Here is a 20,871-nt window from a genome sequence, read left to right as displayed (position 1 = left end):
ACATTGAAAACTCTGTACCTATTCAATAGTCCTCCTTTTTGTACAAATTTTCAATTGAAGTCCAATTTGATATAAAATCCTGTCAGTCAAATTCCTATATATTTTGATACTGATGTGTTAAGAAAAAGTTTACTTGCCTAATACATGTAATTGTCTGATCATAATTATGTTCAATGAAAAATGAACCCTATGAACAAATGATTATCAAACTGCTATGTACTATTATATATGCCATCTTTACAAAGACATACCAAAGGCTATGGCAAAGTTATCAGTACACCAAGTAGCATTTTTAACCCAAATTTCAAAAACTTACATTTCAAACTGGAATTCTCTCCACAAATACTTATTTTTTCCTTCCTTGTATTACTGCCCTGTACACTTTCATCAAACATGTTTTTCTGAAGATTTTTCTTCTTACACATATACACAATATTAAACATTGTTAAAACATAAAAAAAAATATTCCCATACAACCATACACAAACAGAAAGAAGACTTATAAACTTAAAGCTTATTTATGAATTCAGAAATTCTCACCAGTAAAGGAAACACGTGTGGTAACTCTGTATCTATATTGATCTATAGCAACATTTGTAGATTCTATATTATACAGGTCACTCATCATGGCCAGAGGTTGTCCATCTTTGAACCACTGGACGTTTGGAGCTGGGCGACCATCCACTTTGTGTTGAAGGTATACATTAGACTGTGTGATTGGTATTGTGTGAACAATCCCTGGTGGAGTGGACTCGATAAACTCTGGGGGAGCTGTCAATAGTAAAGACAATGGAATCACAAGCACAGTACAAACTTTGAACTAAAGTGTGGAAGTATCTAGTCTATATGCAGTAACAGTTGTTTGACCAAAATAACAAAGGTTGAAATAGCCATAATACACCATCAAGAAATAAAGACATGATCATTGTAATTTTTTATTTGAAAATGTTTGGAAGACATGTTTTAAGTTAGAAATCATGACGAGTCTTTGTTGAAATATAACTGAAATGACAAGCTACATCCATCACCTTAATACATACACAGTTCACTTTGAACGTGGTACAGGAACTCTGACAGGTGAAAATTGATCTGATCTTTACTTTTTTTGTTTGAGAATCTAATTTTTCTGCGAGTCTGAATCTTCAATATTATAGCTTGTATAGTGAAAAAAATGAGTTTCTTTTGTTTGATTACATCAATACATGTATAATTTGATGTTTAATTTTATTCATATTGTTAAACAAATGTTCACTTACAATTGACAACAACTCTAATTGTGGCAGGTGTCCCTTGTCCCATCAAGTTTCTCGGTAAACATGTGTAGTCCCCATTATCTGCTAGAGATGCACTCTCAATCCTGTATGTGGCTGTTGTTGTTGACTGCAAAATTTGCGAGTTGCCAGATTTGCGCCATTCATACACAGGGTATGGGTAGCCTTGATCAGCAACCGTACACGACAGCATTACTGTTTGACCAACAAGAACTGAAGATACCGGTCTGATAGATGCCTGACCAGGGGCATCTGAAATATTTTTAGTAAATTTGTGAATACATTACCCTTTCTGCATGTAAAAATGTCTTATTATGCCTAGTTTTCTTTTGATTTCAATGGCTTTGCTGGAACATATTTTAACATTTTATAAAAAGTGATTTTAACCCAAAGTGTAGTTTAAAATTATCACCATGTTTTAAATTTAAATTGTAAATCAATAAAACAAGTTTCCTTAATGACTGTTTTTCTTTTCATTATTGATTTTGAAACTATAGCAAGTAGTGGGCTTCTTTTTATTTCATTCTTGATATTTCAGACAAAAAAATGCAAAAATATGTATTATAAAAATACTAAACAATATAAATGAACATATACATAAAACTGATAGAATGTCATAAACACAATACAACAGCAGGAATTGTCTCCCTTGCACATTACAATTCTCAAAAAGCATTAAAAAAACTAACATTGTATTTTAACGGTGGTGTTGCCGGTAGAGGAGATGTCTTCTGCTGGGAGTCCGGAAGGCTCTAACCGACTAAAGGCTGTGCAAGCGTAGTTTCCGTCGAAACGTTTAGCAGCTGTAAACTGAAAGACTGGTCCATTAGCTTCAATTGGGTCACTTCCGAGTTTTCTCCAGGTAATTCTTGTAGCTGTAGGATTTGAATCTACTTGACATGTCATACTGACTGGCGTGGAGATGTTTGCGATAATGAGATTTTGCGTAGTGATTACAGGGGCATCTGAAAATAAGTAACACAGATAATGTAAGTACAACACAGCAAAAATTGCAAATTAAATACATCAATCCAAAATTTGTCTTTCCACTTAAAATGTTCTGTTGGTCAATACGTATTTTATTTGTTCAAATTAATAAGAACAGAATAAGGAAGCAAGATACAAAATCTAGTACAAATATTAAAGATAAAAACAACTATCTCTCCATGCTATAATTTTATGAAAGAACTTTTAATATTTGTTAAAAAACTACTTTACAAAATAGAGAATCAACAAGAAAAATACTCACAAATAACATCAATAAAGACAGATGCGCTTGCTTCATACGCCCTTCCTTGGATGGAATTTCTAGCTTTACATGTATAATTACCATGATGGCTCTTTTGTACTGAGTTTATGGGATAGACAGGAACTGCGACTGAAAATATAGCATATAGAATAGAAAAAGTGGAAACGTACAGGTCGCCGTTAAGATCATGTAAACTAGCCTTACAATTATATTTATGGCAAGTAATCTAATATAAACGAATCATTACTGCCAGAAAAAAAACATAGTCTCTACAAAATTCTGAAAGGCAACTATTTTCAAAATACACTATGTTTCTAAAAAAAAACTATTGATTATACATATACTAGAAGCATCTTAAACTTATAACGCATTTCAAACTTATGGTTCTGATTGGCTGCCTTGCAGCTATGTGCAATGTGTACTTTTATTCAAAATATTGAAAATAATTTGAAGTTGGTTTAATATGAACTATTTCTTGGAACATTTCATCAGTATATTATATCTAAAATGAATACTTTGTTATAAGAAAAAACAAAGTCAAAAGTTTGGGGACCAGTCCAGCATCTGATTGGCTCTGTCTAAGCACAAACTTTGAAATTAACCAATAGAAAGATTGCCTTTTGAGACTGGTCCCCATACTCTTGTTTTTATAACCTTGAAGACACATTCTGAAAAAGAAATGTAGAAATTACCTGCTAACTGTTCACCATCTTTATACCATTCTATAGAGGTGTAGCTGGGATTTGCGTCAACAACACACCGCAAGTTAAACTGGCTGTTTAGCTTTACATGGTATGGGGAATAATTAGGTTCAAAACGGATGGAAGGGGCATCTGAAAAAAAAAAATTTCTGTTAAATCTGATTTGACAAACAAGAGGGCCAAGATGGCCCTAGGTCACTCACCTGAGAAATGCACCATAAAACACCATAACAGTGTAAACATGTTTGACCTAGTGATTTCATGGAAAAAAATATTCTGACCAATTATCATTAAAATTGGAGCAAAAATAAGTATTTTCTTTGATTTGACCTAGTGACCTAGTTTTTGACCCCAGATGACCCATATTCGAACTTTACCTAGATTTCATCAAGGCTATCATTCTGACCAAATTTCATGAAGATCAATTGAAAATTACAGCCTCTATCGCATACACAAGGTTTTTCTTTGATTTGACCTAGTGACCTAGTTTTTGAACCCAGATGACCCATATTCGAGCTTGACCTAGATTTTATCAAGGCTATCATTCTGACAAAATTTCATGAAGATCAGTTGAAAACAGTTGACACAGTACATTGCAATTAAAGCACACAAGATTGCATAATTATGTGGTCTGTATATATATATAGACTGTATGTATACAGTATAGTAACAAACAAGAGCTGTCTCCATAGGATGACATATGCCCCCGATGGCACTCTGAATGAGTAGTTATGGCCGATGTTAGAATTTAGGACCTTTGACCTACGGAGCTGGGTCTTGCGCGCGACACGTCGTCTTACTGTGCCACACATTCATGCGTAGTTATTTTAAAATCCATGTATGAATGACAAAGATATGGACCGGACACGCCCATCAATGCACTATCATGAAAAATGACCTTTAACGTCTAAGTGTGACCTTGACCTTTGAGCTACGGAACTGGGTCTTGCGCGCGACATGTCGTCTTACTGTGGTACACATTCATGCCAAGTTATTTGAAAATCCATCCATGGTTGACAAAGATATGGACCGGACACGCCCATCAATGCACTATCCTTTAATGTCTAAGTGTGACCTTGACCTTTGAGCTACTGACCTGGGTCTTGCGCGCGGCACGTCATCTTACTGTGGTACACATTCATGCCAAGTTATTTGAAAATCCATCCATCGATGACAAAGATATGGACCGGACACGCCCATCAATGCACTATCCTTTAATGTCTAAGTGTGACCTTGACCTTTGAGCTACGGACCTGGGTCTTGCGCGCGACACGTCGTCTTACTGTGGTACATATTCATGCCAATTTATTTGAAAATCCATCCATCAATGACAAAGATATGGACCGGACACGAAAATTGCAGACAGACTGACAGACCGACAGACGGACAGACGGTTCAAAAACTATATGCCTCCCTTCGGGGGCATAAAAACAAAGTCCCATAACTATGCAGAATATTCATCTAAAAGAACGTAACATGTACCACGCACAACTAGGGTTTGTACTGATCACTTGTGTGAAGTTCCATTAAATTGTGTGCAAGGGTTCGGAAGATTAGGCGCGCACAAGATTGCATATGCAGACTGTATGTACATAGTATGTTAACAAGAAACAAAGTGCCATAACTCTGCAATTTTTGCTGTTGAAAGAACCTAACATGCCCCATGCACAACTACTGTTGTTACTAATCACTTGTGTGAAGTTTCATTAAACTGTGTCAAGGGGATGGGGAGAGATGGTGCGCACAAGATTGTGTCTATGTATATAGTATAGTAACAAAAAACAAAGTGCTGTAAATTGTGTGAAGTTTCATTAAATTATGTCAAGGGGATGAGGAGAAATGGTGCACACAAGATTGTGTCTATGTATATAGTATAGTAACAAAAACAAAGTCCCATAACTCTGCAATTTTTTCTTCTGAAAGAACCTAACATGCCCCATGCACAACTACTGTTGTTACTGATCACTTGTGTGAAGTTTCATTAAATTGTGTCAAGGGGATGAGGAGAGATGGTGCGCACAAGATTGTGTCTACGGACAGATGGACAGACAGACAGACAACCTGAAACCAGTATACCCCCCTTACAACTTTGTTGTCGGTGGGTCCAAATACAGCCTCTATCACATATACGAGGTTTTTCTTTGATTTAACCTAGTGATCTACTTTTTTACTACAGATGACCCATATTCAAATTCTACCTAGATTTCATCAAGGCAATCATTCTGACTTACTTTCAGGAAGATCAATTGCAAAAAAACAGCCTCTTATCACATACACAAGGTTTTCCTTGGATTTGACTTAGTGACCTACTTTTGACCCCAGATGACCCATATTCGAACTTGACCTAGATTTCATCAAGACAATCATTCTGACCTAACTTCATGAAGATCAATTGAAAAATATAGCCTCTATTGCATACACAAGGTTTTTCTTTGATTTGACCTAGTGACCTACTTTTTGACCCCAGATGACCAATAATCTAACTCAACCTAGATTTAATCAAGGCAATCATTCTGACCAAATTTTATAAAGATCAACTGAAAAATACAGCCTCTATCGCATACACAAGGTTTTTCTTTGATTTGACCTAGTGACCTAATTTCTGATCAAAGATGACCCATATTCAAACTTTATCTAGATTTAATCAAGTCAATCATTCTGACTTTATTTCATGACCTACTATTTGACCCCAGATGACTCATATTCAAATTTGACCTAGATTTTATCAAGGCAATCATTCTGACCAAAATTCATGAAGATTAATTGAAAATTACAGCCTCTATCGCATACACAAGGTTTTTCTTTGATTTGACCTAGTGACCTAGTTTTTGACCCCAGATGACCCATTTTCAAACTCGGCCTAGATTTTATCAAGGTTATCATTCTGACCAAAATTCATGAAGATTAATGGAAAAATACAGCCTCTATCTCATACACAAGGTTTTTCTTTGATTTGACCTTGTGACCTAGGTTTTGACCCCAGATGGCCCATTTTCAAGCTCGGCCTAGCTTTCATCAAGGTTAATCATTCTGACCAAAATTCATGAAGATTAATTGAAAAATACAGCCTCTATTGCATACACAAGGTTTTTCTTTGATTTGACCTAGTTTTTGACCTCGGATGACCTATTTTCAAACTCAGCCTAGATTTCACCAAGGTAATCATTCTAACCAAATTTCATGAAGATCAGTTGAAAAATACAGCCTCTATCGCATACACAAGCTAAACGGACGCCGGACATAGAGTGATCAGAAAAACTCACCTGACAAAAGGCAAAGAAGTTTAATTTCATAGTTAACAAGAACTAATTGAAACAATTCCACCTAATAATTGCTCACATTCAAAAGCTTAAGCAAACTTTTCTAGGTTGAATAAAGAACATATTTTTTTAAACTGCAAGTTGAAGATATGGGACCTCGCTCATACTGGTCATTTCATGAAACTGAAGATTTAAGAATTGTTTAATAAGCAATCAGTACATCAGTTCATAAGAAACATAGTAACCTGTAAGACTTTGTGATAAAGGGGTATAATTTTGCCTATAGGTAATCTGTTTTGCCAAATATGTGTGATGAATTTAAGAGTACATGCTTTAATACATGCAAAACTGTGACAACATAACTATGTTAGAAATGGTGCCATAATTAAAGCTAGAATTATATAACTTGTTGGGAGAGGCCATCTGATGATGCTAAAGACACCTGAAGTTTCAAAGCTTTGGCCCAGTAGGTTTTGAGAAATCTGCCAACTGCAAAACTTTAACCAAATTTTCCAAGTAAAAACAGACATAATTTTACCAGAATATAAGCTAGAGCTATATATTAACTTTCTCTTTGAGGTCAACTTATAATGCTGATGAAACGTGTGAAGTTTGGAAGGAATTGGCATAGCAACTTTCAAGAAACCTGCTTACAAGCTAAAACTTGTGATGCTTACAAATAGACAATTACAAAGGCTTAAAAAACTTTCAAATAGTCGAGCTTAAATTCATTTTCATAATTTGCAAGAATAAAACATATTTGATTCTGACATTTCCTTCTTTCAAAGTTTTGGACTAGACTGTTTAGTTGTCACAAGGACAGCACAATCTACCAGTATACATTTAATAAGTAACAAATAGCTTGTATACAGACCAATAAAAATCTGACTTTTTGAATCTGAATGTGGACTTGAATTAACATTCTTATAAAAAAAAGTCTAATTTTTATTGCATTGTATAAAACTTGTTTGACTGTTACTTTTTCTTCAGTTTTCTACGTATCTTTATACACTGACTGAACTTAATGTTTAGTAATTTAATAACATTTTCAATAGAAAATATACTCACATTGCACATTTAAAGTCCTTGAATCAACTATTGGGGAATCCTGATTTGCTTCATTATAAACTTTACATGAATAATTAGCACTGTGATCAGAACGTTCTAATGTAACAACAATTTGACTAGAAGCTGTCCCCATTTCCACAGAGGGAGGGGAATATATAGCACTATTTAAAGGCTGTCCATTGCGCAGCCATTCAATTTTGGGCGCAGGTTTTCCGCCCGAAGATGAGCAGTTAAAAGATATCACAGAATTTTCAACAAATTGATTTGATGATACATTTGTGGTGATGGATGGAGGCCCTGGCGGCACTGAAAAGGAAGAAAGAAAATAAAGTTGTTAAAAATCAAGCATACATGATAATTAAGACAATGACAGTAACTGCACTAACTGCATATTAATTTGAACCTGAATTTTTCTTCAGACATATTCAAGAAGTTGTTTTCACATTATTAAATCATGAGATGACCTGAATTAGGATGCAAGCATATATCAAGGGAAGTAAATCTTAATAAATAATTTTTTCTATTCAATCTGAATTCCTTCCCTTTAATTGAAATTTTTGCTACTTACATAAAACTGTGAGTTTGACTTGCACATTATCAAATGTAAATATTGAGCAAGTATAGAAAGAATCATCAGCTAATTCCACATTCCGTATAAAAAGTGTGTTCACTCCAATTATAGAAAATCTGTCCCCAATATTTGCTCCAACACCATTTATGAAAATTGGGGTTGTTCCTTTGTTCCAAACTTTGGTCAAATTGTTGCCCGGGTCTCGAACCTCGCAAGGGAAAGTCACGTTCCTGCCCACAGTGACACTCTGGTCTTTTGGCTGAGTGATCCATGTCGCTCCTGGTAAATAAAAGAAGATAAACTGTTATTATGTATGTTCAATAGTATAAGCATTTCGATTTGCTTTCAAACTAACAACAACTTCAGTTTTCTTTATACATTCGATAACTTTTACAAGATAAATGTTAACTATGCCTTCAATATGTCTGTCTGCTTACTTTAAGATTATAAAACTTAGCATGAATTCAAAGAATGCTGCATTGCCATTGGTCAGTTTCTAGATAGTTCTCTGCAACAGCCAATCAGATGGAGAGTTTTGGGATTGGTCTCCAAACTGTGTTTTATAGCTTTAGACCCTGGACTGTTTCGTTCCTCAGAAGCGATTTTGATCAACTGTGCTCTAATTGGGATTCAAACTTGCAGTTAGGATTCAGGCTCATTACCCATAGAGCATTACACCTCCCAGAGTCCCAACAACTGCACAAAAGCAGGACAATAGTGCTGCTTAAGACAAGCAATTGCTTAAAACAGGTGCCAGCTAAGGCAGTTTCATATCTTGTAATGTATGTTTTCTTACAAACCCCATAATGTTCAGAAAAAAATATGACATCCATGTGCAAATTGTAAAGTTAAATTTAAACTGTCCATTTCAAACAGTTTATTGTTTAGATAGAACATAGTTTGATCTTAGAAGTTTTACTTCATGTTCTTATGTTACATAGGTGCTAACAGGTCCTCTATTCTAAAATTCATGGACAGTTAACATAGCTTTATTCTTACTACATTACCTCTTTTATAGTATGAATTATGGTACCTGGAGAATTCCTATTGATGCAGTAAATTGTTAAATATTTACCCTGTAATGAAACCCTGTAATTTATTGACACTGAACAATTTATAAACAAACATGGGGTTCTAAAATATTACACTTTGCGGCCAAGTTTACTTTAAGTCAATAAAGTAAGCAGTTTTTCTCAAAAATCAAACAGTTTTTATTAGATTTAGCAATGTAAATACCTTTAAACAGAAGAATCACTTTTGATAATGCTCTCCCCCTAATTCATAAAATTCATGATTTCTACAAAGATTACTGAAAGAAATTATGTTTTTCTTCAAGACTGCCGCTCATTGAAGACTTTATTTGCATGCCAAAAAAATGTTCACACCTAAAATTGACAAAACACAGAATACCAAGTCCCTTTTTTAAAACTGAAATTATCCAAACCTATCTTTTAAATTTAGAAACAGGATCTAAGTGCTAGAAACAGGAAATATGAAGTTCATTAAGCTTCAAAAACCACCTCAGTTTACCGCAATTGTATAAACTCCGTGGAAAAGTACTGCTTTTTGTTATCTTGCTGTTTAGAAAAGAATAAATAAAACTGTTTTGTATGATTTTGGTTTTCATTTACCAGGCTACTGTTGCTTTTGTTACTCGGAACTTCAAAGGCAGCGTTGGCTGAAAAACTTCGCTACAATTATACAATTTTTAAGAGCATATTTCCGTTGATGTCATTTATTTAAAAGATCTATCGATCCCTACAATTGATAAACTGTATCAAGTACTTGAAAAACAGACCTATGAGAGGTTTTATGCCCTCCATTTGGTCAAAATTACTAAAAATGTTCAAGTTTCAATTCTTATTTTCAAGTATATAGCGACTACCTTTTAAAACACAGTAATTTTCTCTAGATTAAACGTTCCTTAACTTTTGACAAAGATGTGTTATCTTTTTCAATTAAACTGACTGACCCAGTAGACCGAAAAATTGACCAAAAGATAATGTTAGTCAGTTTTAGGTAACTTTAGTTTTATGGCCTTATAAGTTGTCCATCTTTTATTGTAAAGGACTGACTGGACATTTTACTAGACAATAACTAAAATCTCTAAGATCTAACCCACTATAAAATTAATAGTTCATCTTTAGACCACTATCAATGACATAAAGGTTTTACTTAGTGGTTTTCCTGTCAATACCTGAACTTTCTGATCCAACTTTCCTTGTTTTTCAAGTGTTTTTTGTAAAGTTTAAAAATCCTATCCTTTTAAGGAATTCAATAACTGTGCAGTTATGTAGTAACAATAAATGTACATTTCATTTTCTTAACTTCGTTGTTTGCAAAATTTAAAAACTACAGTATTTGACTGGTTGTTTCAGGGCACAGTCTGGACATCGACCAATCATGGCAAACTAGCATGAGAGTTATCCTAAACCTCATAACACAGCTGAGTATATTTAAGAACTATTTCAAAACTCAATTCCAATATGACCAAGTTTACAACACAAAAACATTTGGAGAAACTGCAGAAGAGCAGCAACAGAGTTTGAAGAAAACATCATTTTGCAAGCTTTTATCAAGAAATCTATGTAACATTAGAGCTGTAGTGAAACAATTACCTTTTCATGTTTTGGACATGAAATGGTTGTTCAAAATTCTTCACGCAGAAAGGGTTTTCTTGTTATATCTAAGTTACAGCGTCATAACATGCAAAACAATCATGTCTTAACTGTACACAATCATGAAACCTTACAAAATCATTCTTCGGATTTTGGCTTCGTTTGTTGGTTTTGACGCACTTTAAAACTGCTTTTCAACAGTATTTTAGTTATGTGAAAGTTAACCGTACTAGTGCTCTTGAAATCCACACTAGTACCAACTGTTTCTCAAACAACTTCCCCACAAGACATGTAAGTGGAGAACATAATATTATGGGGATACCCCCCTCCCAGCTTTGCGGTCTCTTGATTCCTAGTTTAGTGCTAAGCATTTATGTTTAACCCTTAGCCTGCTGGCGGCAAGTGTTTCTGCCTTTGCGACCAGTGCAGACCAAGATCAGCCTGCACATCCGTGCAGTCTGATCATGGTCTGCACTGTTCGCTATTCAGTCAGTAAATTTTTAGTAAACACCCCTTCAAATGATAAATGGTACTGGCCAAATTGGAAGATGGACCAGTCCATAATAGAAATTTAGCATGGTAAGGGTTAATAAGGCAGAAGGCACAGAAGGCAGTTCGGTATACAAGTCAAGTTTAAAATACTGCCAAAAGTCAACCAGACATTACACTAATGAACTCTGCATCTGAATTCTATTAAGTTAATTAAAATTCAAGTGTGTAATTACTGTTAAAAATATTGCATTTTGAAAATGACAAAGATGGATGTAAAAAAATATTAAGTGCTGCTTGCAAATTAAATTTAACCATCAAGCAAGTGACTAAAAAAAAAATATCAATGCATGTATATTAAGCAGTTGTAGGTATTTTTCTAGTTCTGCCATGCTGATCAGAATCATAATTCCCATTACATTATCTGGATATAGACTTTAATTCCAGTCTGAAGTACTTCAACAACTGTTGCCTATTTCCTATCAAAGTGTTAACTGCCAAGTACTCTTTTGAAACATTTTATGATAAAACTTAACAGAAAATACTTATTGATACTCCATTTAGTCTGCAAGGAAGAATTGGCCATTGTATTTGAAAGCCTGAGAAAATGCAACAGAAAGACTTAACTATGGGAAGGAAACAGAATTTTCCTTCAAAATCTCTGTCAGGTTCCTTTTTGATTATGGACAAAACAAAAAGATCTTAATGTCTGGCTCACTGAAAATGTTTTTAGTATGTTCCTATCATTGGACAAAAGTATCTTTAATGTCTGGCTCCTTCTTAATTTTTATGAATTGTCTTTTCTAGTTGCCCTTGTTACCATGACAAACTTGTGGCTTTTGTGGTTAACTACAATTTTTGTGAATTCAACAAATTATTACTCAGCTAATTTGAATTTTTTTTTTGTCTCTGTATAATAGAAATATTGCCCTACACAAGATTTTCTAAGCCCAAAAGGGGTCATAATTCTTGATTCTCACAAAAAGCAATGTAGAGTTACGGTAACTGCTTTGCAGGGTCAGCTTTTATAAATGGCAAATAACTGCTCCAAGTTTGACCAGGGAAAAAAGGACCTAAACGCAAAACTTAACCAAGAAATCTGATACTTTCTAAGTCCAAAAGGGGCCATAATTCTTGCAAAAAGCATGATGGAGTTATGTTTCTTGCCATAGAGTTAGCTTTTGATGGTGAACAAGTGTTGCCAGTTTTAAAGCAATAGCTTTGATAATTTAGGAGAAAAGCTGACCTGAACACAAAACTTCACCATGAAATCTGATTTTCTAAGTCCAAAAGGGTCAATAATTCTTGCAAAAAGCAGGACAGAGTTATGTTTCTTGCAGTTCTGAGTCAGCTATTGATGGTGAACAAGTTTTGCAAGTTTTTAAGCAATAGCTTTAATAGTTGAGGAGAAAAGCTGACCTATAAACATAAAACTTAACCAGGCAATGCCGACGCCAATCAAGTGATGTCAATAACACACTATTTTTCAGATGAGCTACATAACTTCAATTGTTTCAATTACTAGAAATTATTACTAAATGTTCACTTTCAGTTTTTTAACAATTTCATTTAAAAAAAAAATAAAAAAGAGATTTTGCAATCATGGAAAATGTGTGCAAAAAATAAGCGCAGATATCATTGTATTTTCCTACACACCTTTCGCTAACGTCAACAACCCTAATACTATTACAATACATCTCAGCAAAGCTGGGGAGCTGATCTTTATAGCTCGACTCCCATCTTGTTGTAGACACATCGCTATGACAACAAAAATGGCATCACGCCGAAATCTTCCAAAATTTCTGATTGTCAAACTTCGATGACACTGTGTCAAGTTGTAATCCAAGGAAAAATTAAATAACTTTTCTCTAATGCACTAAGGTAAACTAATTCCACATGGATACAAAGCACTGATTTTTTAACTCCAATTCCCTGAATTCTACATATTCCAACATTAAGCTTTGTCCCCAATGTGCAAATCCTCTGTATTGTAGGTGTTCTAATATTTACGACACTCAATAAGATGTCATTGGCTTGTAGGTGTCACCTGCAATAAACAGAAGAAAGTGTTCATTTCAAGGAGCAGTAAAACTAAATTGGTGTTAATTATCTAACAGCATAGGCAATCAAGCACCACAGGTGTTTCAGTCAAAGACTCAATGACAGATGACAGACACATTTATTTTGAAGCAATTAATATGTGTATCACATACATACTCTGGTGCTTATTACAAACTGTCTCTACTTTTGAGATGTAAAAAAAAAGCTTATATCAATAGTTCAAGTACAATATTTAGTAAAAAAAAAAAAAAATGGCAAATTCAGAGATATTGCTTGTATACAATGCAAAAACTATACCCTTCCAGTTAAAGTCCTTTAATTTCACATTTATTCCACATTTTGCATATAATTTTATTTACTTCAAAATAAACTTCACTGATTCATCACATCATTATATCATTAAATTTTCCCAAAAAGCAACTGATTTACATAATCAAATTATGTTTTTTCACACAAATATTAAATTCATTCAATTTAAATCCACATTTCCTGATGTAATTCTTTATACACGAATCTAGACAAGCTCAAGCCGGGAGTATATTTTCCGACTTCTATTCACTGTAAGGTTCCAACTGACTGCCGCTTTTCAAATGCTGCTTTGAGCTGATATAAAATCTCCATAAAAAGATATTATCTAAAAATCTTCTGATAAAGGCTGGTGATTACGATCCCTGTTTTTATAGATAAAAAAATCAGTTATACCAGCATAATAATCTCAAATGTTGATCTCAAAAACAAAGAAATGTTTTTCCGTTCCATTACAGTAAAAATGAGAACTAATTGCGGAATAAAATTTTCAAGGAAACATTAAAAAAACTGAAAAGAACATCAGACGATTTTTGCCACTTCAAACTTTCTGTCTCGGTGGCTGCAGCAACATGTATATAGAATGCAGCAAAGCTTTTGGAAGAAAAGTACTCAAGCAAAGAATCAGAAATGTGGATAGTTCATTAAGAATATCCCATGGGAAATATCTAATGATCCTGCACCTAATATTTCATAATATTAGTATGGTTCCTGCTGAGCTACTGATATTATTTGCAGAAGTCTTTGTTACCAGTAGCAATCAGGACTTTCTATGGAATTATAAATCACCAAATTATCTTTGGTAACAATGCATTAATGCTGTTGCTGTTCTGTTTTTGTTTGTTTGTTCTTGTGTTGTTTTTTTGTGTGTGTGTGTGTGTGGGGGGGGGGGGGGGGGGGGGGGGGGGGGGGGGGGGGGAACGGGGTAAAGGCAAGGATGAGGATATAAGTAAGTCTTAATTTGTACAGAAGCAGTCAAGCTCAAAGGGTTAAATGTAAAAACTATACTAATTTGAATGGTTTCATTAGAGAACAAAAGAATAAAATTGTTATCAAATAAAATTTACCTTGTCATTATCATGTTTCAATTTAATATCCTGCCTATTTTGTCTAAATAAGCAATACTCCCAAAATGAAGATAAAGAAAGGAAAATAATTCCAAAACTTAGTAACCTTTAAAAAAAATAATGATTTGAAATTCTCAAATAAAAAAGGAATAAATTTCAATAAACTTTTAATCAGCGGTGCATAACATCAAAGTAGTCTTTCTTTCAGCAAACACCTGCTAAAAGGTAACTTCATTAGGTTTTTGATCTTGCATGATTATGAAATAAAGCTTTGGTAATTGGCCCTATAAATTAGAAGAAAAGATGCCTCCCAGATTTTGAAACTGGCTTAAAGAATTATCATAAATCAATCATTTAGATAAGAGAATGTCTTAATTCTACTTCTCTAAACAACAGTTTATATTTTTAGCCAACAGCCTTCAAAGTGATTTAAAATCTAAACAGTTTTCTTTCAACCAGAAATGACTTGAGTGATGTATTTCAAAATGCCAGATCTCAACATATTTCAGAAGATTCATCTACGTCATGTTCAAAGACCTGGAAAAATTTAGTAAATGTTACATGTGTCACTGTAAAAAGACAAAATGGTTTACCGTAGCTACCCGTGTATAATGCGCACCCGTGTATAATGCGCACCCCCGATCTTAGTCCAAAATCCTGGGAAAAAAAAAAAAAAAAAAAATTTTTGGTCAATTTTGAGGTGGATGGAAAACGAAAGTAGAGTTTACATCGACACCGGTAATAAATTTTATCTCCACGGCGGAGAGCAGCATCGGTCTCACGGTACTATCGATTTTTGTTTTCTCGAAAATAAAACCAGTAAATTATTGTTATATTTGTTGTTTTACCTTTTTTAATTCACTATTTTGAATAAATAAATAGCAGCTGATTCAATATTTCGGAATGGTATCTTTCAAAATGACATGAGCTTCTCAATTTAAACTGATAACAAAAGGTGTGATAGTCTTTTTGTCACGATCATAAAGCCAGTAATTACCGGCAATCAACGTGTCACCTCGTGTCAATTATGTTGTTCACAGTTTGATCTCGGTTAAAGATAATTCTCGATCTTTAATTAGTAACATAATTTTTGTGATTTATAAACATTTCTTTCGTCAAAATACTTTTAAATTTATATGAAATTAATTTTGTTTGAAAGAAAAATAAACAATTCGATCTTTTACGGAATGTAACGGCAATCTTAGATTTTAGCGGAGACAGTAAGCGCGGGGAGTAGTTTCCCTTTACCAAAATGGCGAACATCGGTAACAAACTTGTTTTGAAGTTGGAAAATTGTCTATACCTGTGTATTATGCGCACCCACGATTCGGGGGTGGTCCCGGGGGTCAAAAAACTGCGCATTATACATGGGTATCTACGGTACATCTTATTTGCATCTTGACTTTTTCGGCTTGAGCCTCTCCTAGGGTAGACTACTCCTAGGGTGGAATTCTTTCAAGGGAGGTTTAGCAATCCAGTTGACTCACCTACGGTTAATGTTTCTGTGTAAGTGTCTATACACAGAGGGAAACCTATCCACACAGGAAATATACTTTCACAGAGGGAGGGGGCCTCCATGGCCAAGTGGTTAAGGACGTTGACTTAGATTTACTTGCACCTCACTGATTTGGCTTCAAAACCTCACTTGGGTTGTACAATCTTTCATATGAGGAAGCTATTCAGCTGGTTTACAGAAAGTTGATGGTTCTTCCCAGGTGCCTTCCTATAACAAAATAAATATGCCAGGTATTTCTTCACCTGGTCCATCAAAAGGTAGAAAAGTGGCTTACTATGACCTAAATTGTGTTGGTGTAGCTCTACATCCCCAATACCCCAAGAAATTTCTGCGGTCTACCTTTGCCACTGAAGCTGGAGTATAGTCACATGACAAGTAATAGTGGTCAGTGTAAGATCCCTCCTCCTGCTGGGGAGAGATGTTTGTATATCAGTTTATTTATAGTTGCCACCGGTAACCCCTAAGAGCAACTCCTCTAGACGATGTTGTATGGTAATCCTAGCGGGAGGATAGTGCAAGATACAGAAGACGCTCCAATTCCAGAAGTTTCCCTGGTTCTTTTAAGCATGTCAGGTGTAAAGCACCCTTACACCAAACTCTTTTAATTCCAATGTTAGTAATTTTTAGTTGGAGAAGCTAAGGGCTCGCACTTACAAACCCTGGTTTTGTAGTCAACCAGTGTTACCACTGGACCACTGCGTCTGCTCTGCTGGATAGACAACTTACAAACAAGATTTAAACTAGCTTGCAAGGCCCCAGAGTGAGTAGTCTTGTCAGGGGATGAGACTGAGCTGCCTTGCCAGGAACCCAACTGAGCCAGACGCTACAAACCATGCTTAAGCAAGATAAGCTCCTGAATTATTTTATCCTGAATCGGTACATCTCAAACAATTACGGTTTCAGACTTCTAACTAAAAAAATTGGAAAAACAAAATATAGATAAATAATGCAGTTTCTTCAAAGTTTAACTGATTTTATCAGTTGCTGAGGCTCCCATCTTCAATCAAAATTATTACATCCTAAGTTGTGTAAGAGAAAGATAAGGGCTCCCCATTAATCGCTATCTTTTATATCTCAAAATTCCAAAATAATGATTTCATCGCTCCTTCAAAATTTTCTCTTCCTAAGTGCCAATTTACCTTGCAGTACTTTCAGTTGAAAGATTTTTGTTAGAAGAAAATAAAACCTTTAAAGATTTACTTTTCTAAATTTAAATTTGGCATTCACAACGCATGTGATACGTTTTTAATATGATTTTGACATATTTTGTCTTTATATAATTGCTCTTTTAATACATTGTAATAGAATATAGATTTTACTCATTTTTCTCACATATTAAACAAGAGGGTCATGATGACCCTATATCACTCACCTGTTAAACATGACCTTGGAATCATCAAGATAAACATTCTGACCAAGTTCCATGAAGATAGGGTCATAAATGTGGCCTCTACAGTGTTAACAAGCTTTTCCTTTGATCTGACCTGGTAACCTAATTTTTGACCCCATATGACCAAGTTTTGAACTTGGCACAGGAATCACCAAGATAAACATTCTAACCAAGTTTCATGAAGATAGGGTCATAAATGTGGCCTCTAGGATGTTAAAGGCCTACCTTCCGTACCCGGGGGAAATGGTTATCTCCTTAGCATGATCCATAATATTTTCTAATTATCACCTAATTATCAAGTAATTAATTGTAGCTTATGATAAGCAGAACTCTAGTATACATTATCAAAAGCAAAAACATATGGCCTTTGCCTACAAACCACCACTATCAGATATCTAATTACAACAGGAGGTCCATCATGGCCAAATGCTTTTATTTTTTTGTACAAAACATGGGTGAGTAAGGTGAATAATCATAAAATCATAAAATATTGTCAATGAAATAGTAAGGGTAAGAGTAAATAATTACAAAATCAAATGGATGTCCTTGTAACACATATGAGTTCTTCCAGAATGAAATTTAAAAGTTAGTACATTATGTAGTCACTCGTACACAATATTCAGGAGAATTGTCTTGTTTGTCTACTTCAGTTCTTCCAAACACAAATATGTGTGGTCGCATTTAATTTAATGAAGCCACACTAATTTTCTCTATCCGAATTGTTTGGTAACTTATTTCTCTAAGAAAAAAGAACCACTTGAGTTTCCAGCATTTAACATTGTCAAATGAAATTATAGATGCATTCTATACCTTAGCAGTGCATTTCTTAGTTATGAAAAGCATGTATTGACATTTATATCAGATAATAAATATGTTGCTATATTTTATCAGTGAATAAAATATAGGCAGGAGTTCGGACGCATAGTATTTAAATCATGAGTAAATAGTACGTAGCACGAGTGATTTAATAAATCCCATCCAACGATTGCCTATATTTTATTCTGTGATAAAATATATGAAAATATTTATTATTTTGATTCTAAAACATTTTTTTAGAAATATCCTGAATTATGTTGAACGCATCATTTCATTGTAATTTCCAAATACAGACTGTGATTGGATGCGCTTGTTTACATAAGTTTCATGTCGTAGGTCATACCTACCGAACGCATTACCCGTGGAGAAGCTAAGTATATTTTACTTAGAATAAAGTATTGGATGGTTTCCCTATATGTTTGTATATACATCACAATACAATGTTGCAGGTCGTGTTAGAACATTGACAAAACAAAGTGGCTATATATTATATATCATGGAAGGGGTGATACAATTACAGGAAAATCTCACACATAACGCAGATGATTAATAGGCAAAAGATAACACTATTTTTTTTAAACATTTGTAATATATGTACAAAAGTTATACATTTGTAATATATGTACAAAAGTTATAGCTGCTCGGAAACATTTTGTTGTTTTATTTTAGCAAATTGTTAGTGTTGTTTACACATGTGTAAAAGTTACATTCAACTATCACCGGCTGAGAACAGGGCCCATGCGACAAAATTTTCAAAACTGTGTTAAATTGTGCTTTTGGCAAAATTAGGTTTCAACAATATTTCCTGAAATTTTAAAGAGATACTGACTTTAAAAATGTCATTTCAGAATCGAGATAATAAATATGTTCCTATATTTTATCGGCAATAAAAAATGGCAAATCGTTTGGATGCAATTTATTACTTTTTATTATATCAGTTGTAGAGTTCTTACAAATCATTATATAAACTACTCTCGGTGACTGCTTCCTGGAGTTCTGACCAGTACTCGTGCCGAAAGAATGGATTGTGAAGGCCGCGGTCAAATTCCGCAGACAGGATTCAAACCTGCGACCTATGGGTTAGGAGTCCGACGCTCTACCCCTACACCACCGTGCCTTCCGGTGCGATTTATTAAATTACTCGTGTTGCGTACTCGGGATTTTATTACTACGCATCCGAACTCCTATATTTTATTTACTGATAAAGTATAGGAACGTATTTATTATCTGTTAGTGATATAAATGTCAATAGTATCCATACATAATTTCAAGTTTCACAATGATACTGTTAAAAGCTGGAAACTCCTTTCTTGGAAAAAAAGTCAACGAATAAATCAAATGAAAAAGTTATCAAATTAGTTTTCATTTATGTGGCCATGCATATTTGTGTTTTGAAGAATAAGTATGCAAACAGTACAATTCTCCTGAATACTTTGTATGCCTACATAATGTACTTATTTTTAAACTTCATTCTGTATTAGAACTCATATGTGTCACTTTATTTTGAAATAAATATTCTAACTTTTACTATTTCGTTGACAATGTTTTATATTCCATTATTCACATAACTCGCCCATGTTTTGTACAAAAAAATAAAATCATTTGGCCATGATGGACCTCCTGTTGTAATTAGATATCTGATAGTGGTGGTTTGTAGGCAAAAGCCATATGTTTTTGCTTTTGATAATGTATACTAGAGTTCTGCTTATCATAAGCTACAATTAATAACTTGATAATTAGGTGACAATTAGAAAATATTATGGATCATGCTAAGGTGATAACCATTTCCCCCAGGTACGGAAGGTAGGCCTTTAACAAGCTTTTCCTTTGATTTGACCTTGTAACCTAGTTTTTGACCCCACATGACCCAGTTTCTAACTTGGCCTAGAGATCATCAAGTTAACTCTTGAACCTATGACCGAATCAAGCCAGATTTCGAAAGGAACCAAGATCGTATTGTGACTTAAGTTGTGTGTAAGTGTGCTTAAAATGGAATGTAAAAATTGTCACTTCTATCGTGATCACAAGGTAAAAATTAACAAATTCTGGCTCTTTCTGGGGTCAATCAGGGGCCATAACTCCAGAACCTATGATTGGATCTGACAGATTCATCGTGGAATCCAAGATCTATTGTTGTTAAAAATATTTTGCAAGTTTGTATCAAACCAAACCATAAATGAAGTCTCTTTATGACTGCAAAAGCCAAAATAGCAAATTTTGGCCCTTTAAGGGGCCATAACTCTGGACCCCATGATGGGATCTGGCCAGTTTTCAAAAGGAACCAAGATATTATGCCAATACAAATAGTGTACAAGTCTGATTAAAATTGATTGCAAAATGTGGTCTCTATCTTGTTCACAAGCTAAAATAGCAAATTTTGGCCCTTTACTGGGCCATTACTCTGGAACCCATGATTGGATCTGGCCTGTTTTTGAAAGGAACCAAGATATTATGCCAATACAAGTTGTGTGCAAGTTTAATTAAAATT

General features: G+C 34.4%; 1 protein-coding gene across 5 annotated transcripts in view; it reads right to left on the bottom strand.

Annotated features, from left to right (window-relative positions):
* The window catches only part of LOC123561302 (roundabout homolog 2-like), a 99,751-nt gene that overhangs the window by 39,630 nt on the left and 39,250 nt on the right, over positions 1–20,871 (bottom strand). For 4 of the 5 annotated variants that reach the window (XM_045353572.2, XM_053553357.1, XM_045353577.2 and 1 more), the window contains 8 exons: positions 12,884–13,274; positions 8,118–8,399; positions 7,550–7,855; positions 3,213–3,353; positions 2,521–2,649; positions 1,961–2,236; positions 1,257–1,523; positions 541–771 (listed from right to left, as the gene is read on the bottom strand). In XM_045353572.2, the coding sequence (XP_045209507.2) occupies positions 541–771; positions 1,257–1,523; positions 1,961–2,236; positions 2,521–2,649; positions 3,213–3,353; positions 7,550–7,855; positions 8,118–8,399; positions 12,884–12,983 (1,732 nt within the window). In that variant the 5' untranslated portion in view covers positions 12,984–13,274. Of the gene's footprint in view, positions 1–540; positions 772–1,256; positions 1,524–1,960; positions 2,237–2,520; positions 2,650–3,212; positions 3,354–7,549; positions 7,856–8,117; positions 8,400–12,883; positions 13,275–13,585; positions 13,847–20,871 lie in introns of those variants that run through there. The other variant, XM_045353574.2, reaches the window with a different exon arrangement.

Source organism: Mercenaria mercenaria, chromosome 10 (genome assembly GCF_021730395.1).
Source record: "Mercenaria mercenaria strain notata chromosome 10, MADL_Memer_1, whole genome shotgun sequence".
Taxonomy (NCBI): domain Eukaryota; kingdom Metazoa; phylum Mollusca; class Bivalvia; order Venerida; family Veneridae; genus Mercenaria; species Mercenaria mercenaria.
This window is presented reverse-complemented; position numbering and strand designations above follow the sequence as displayed.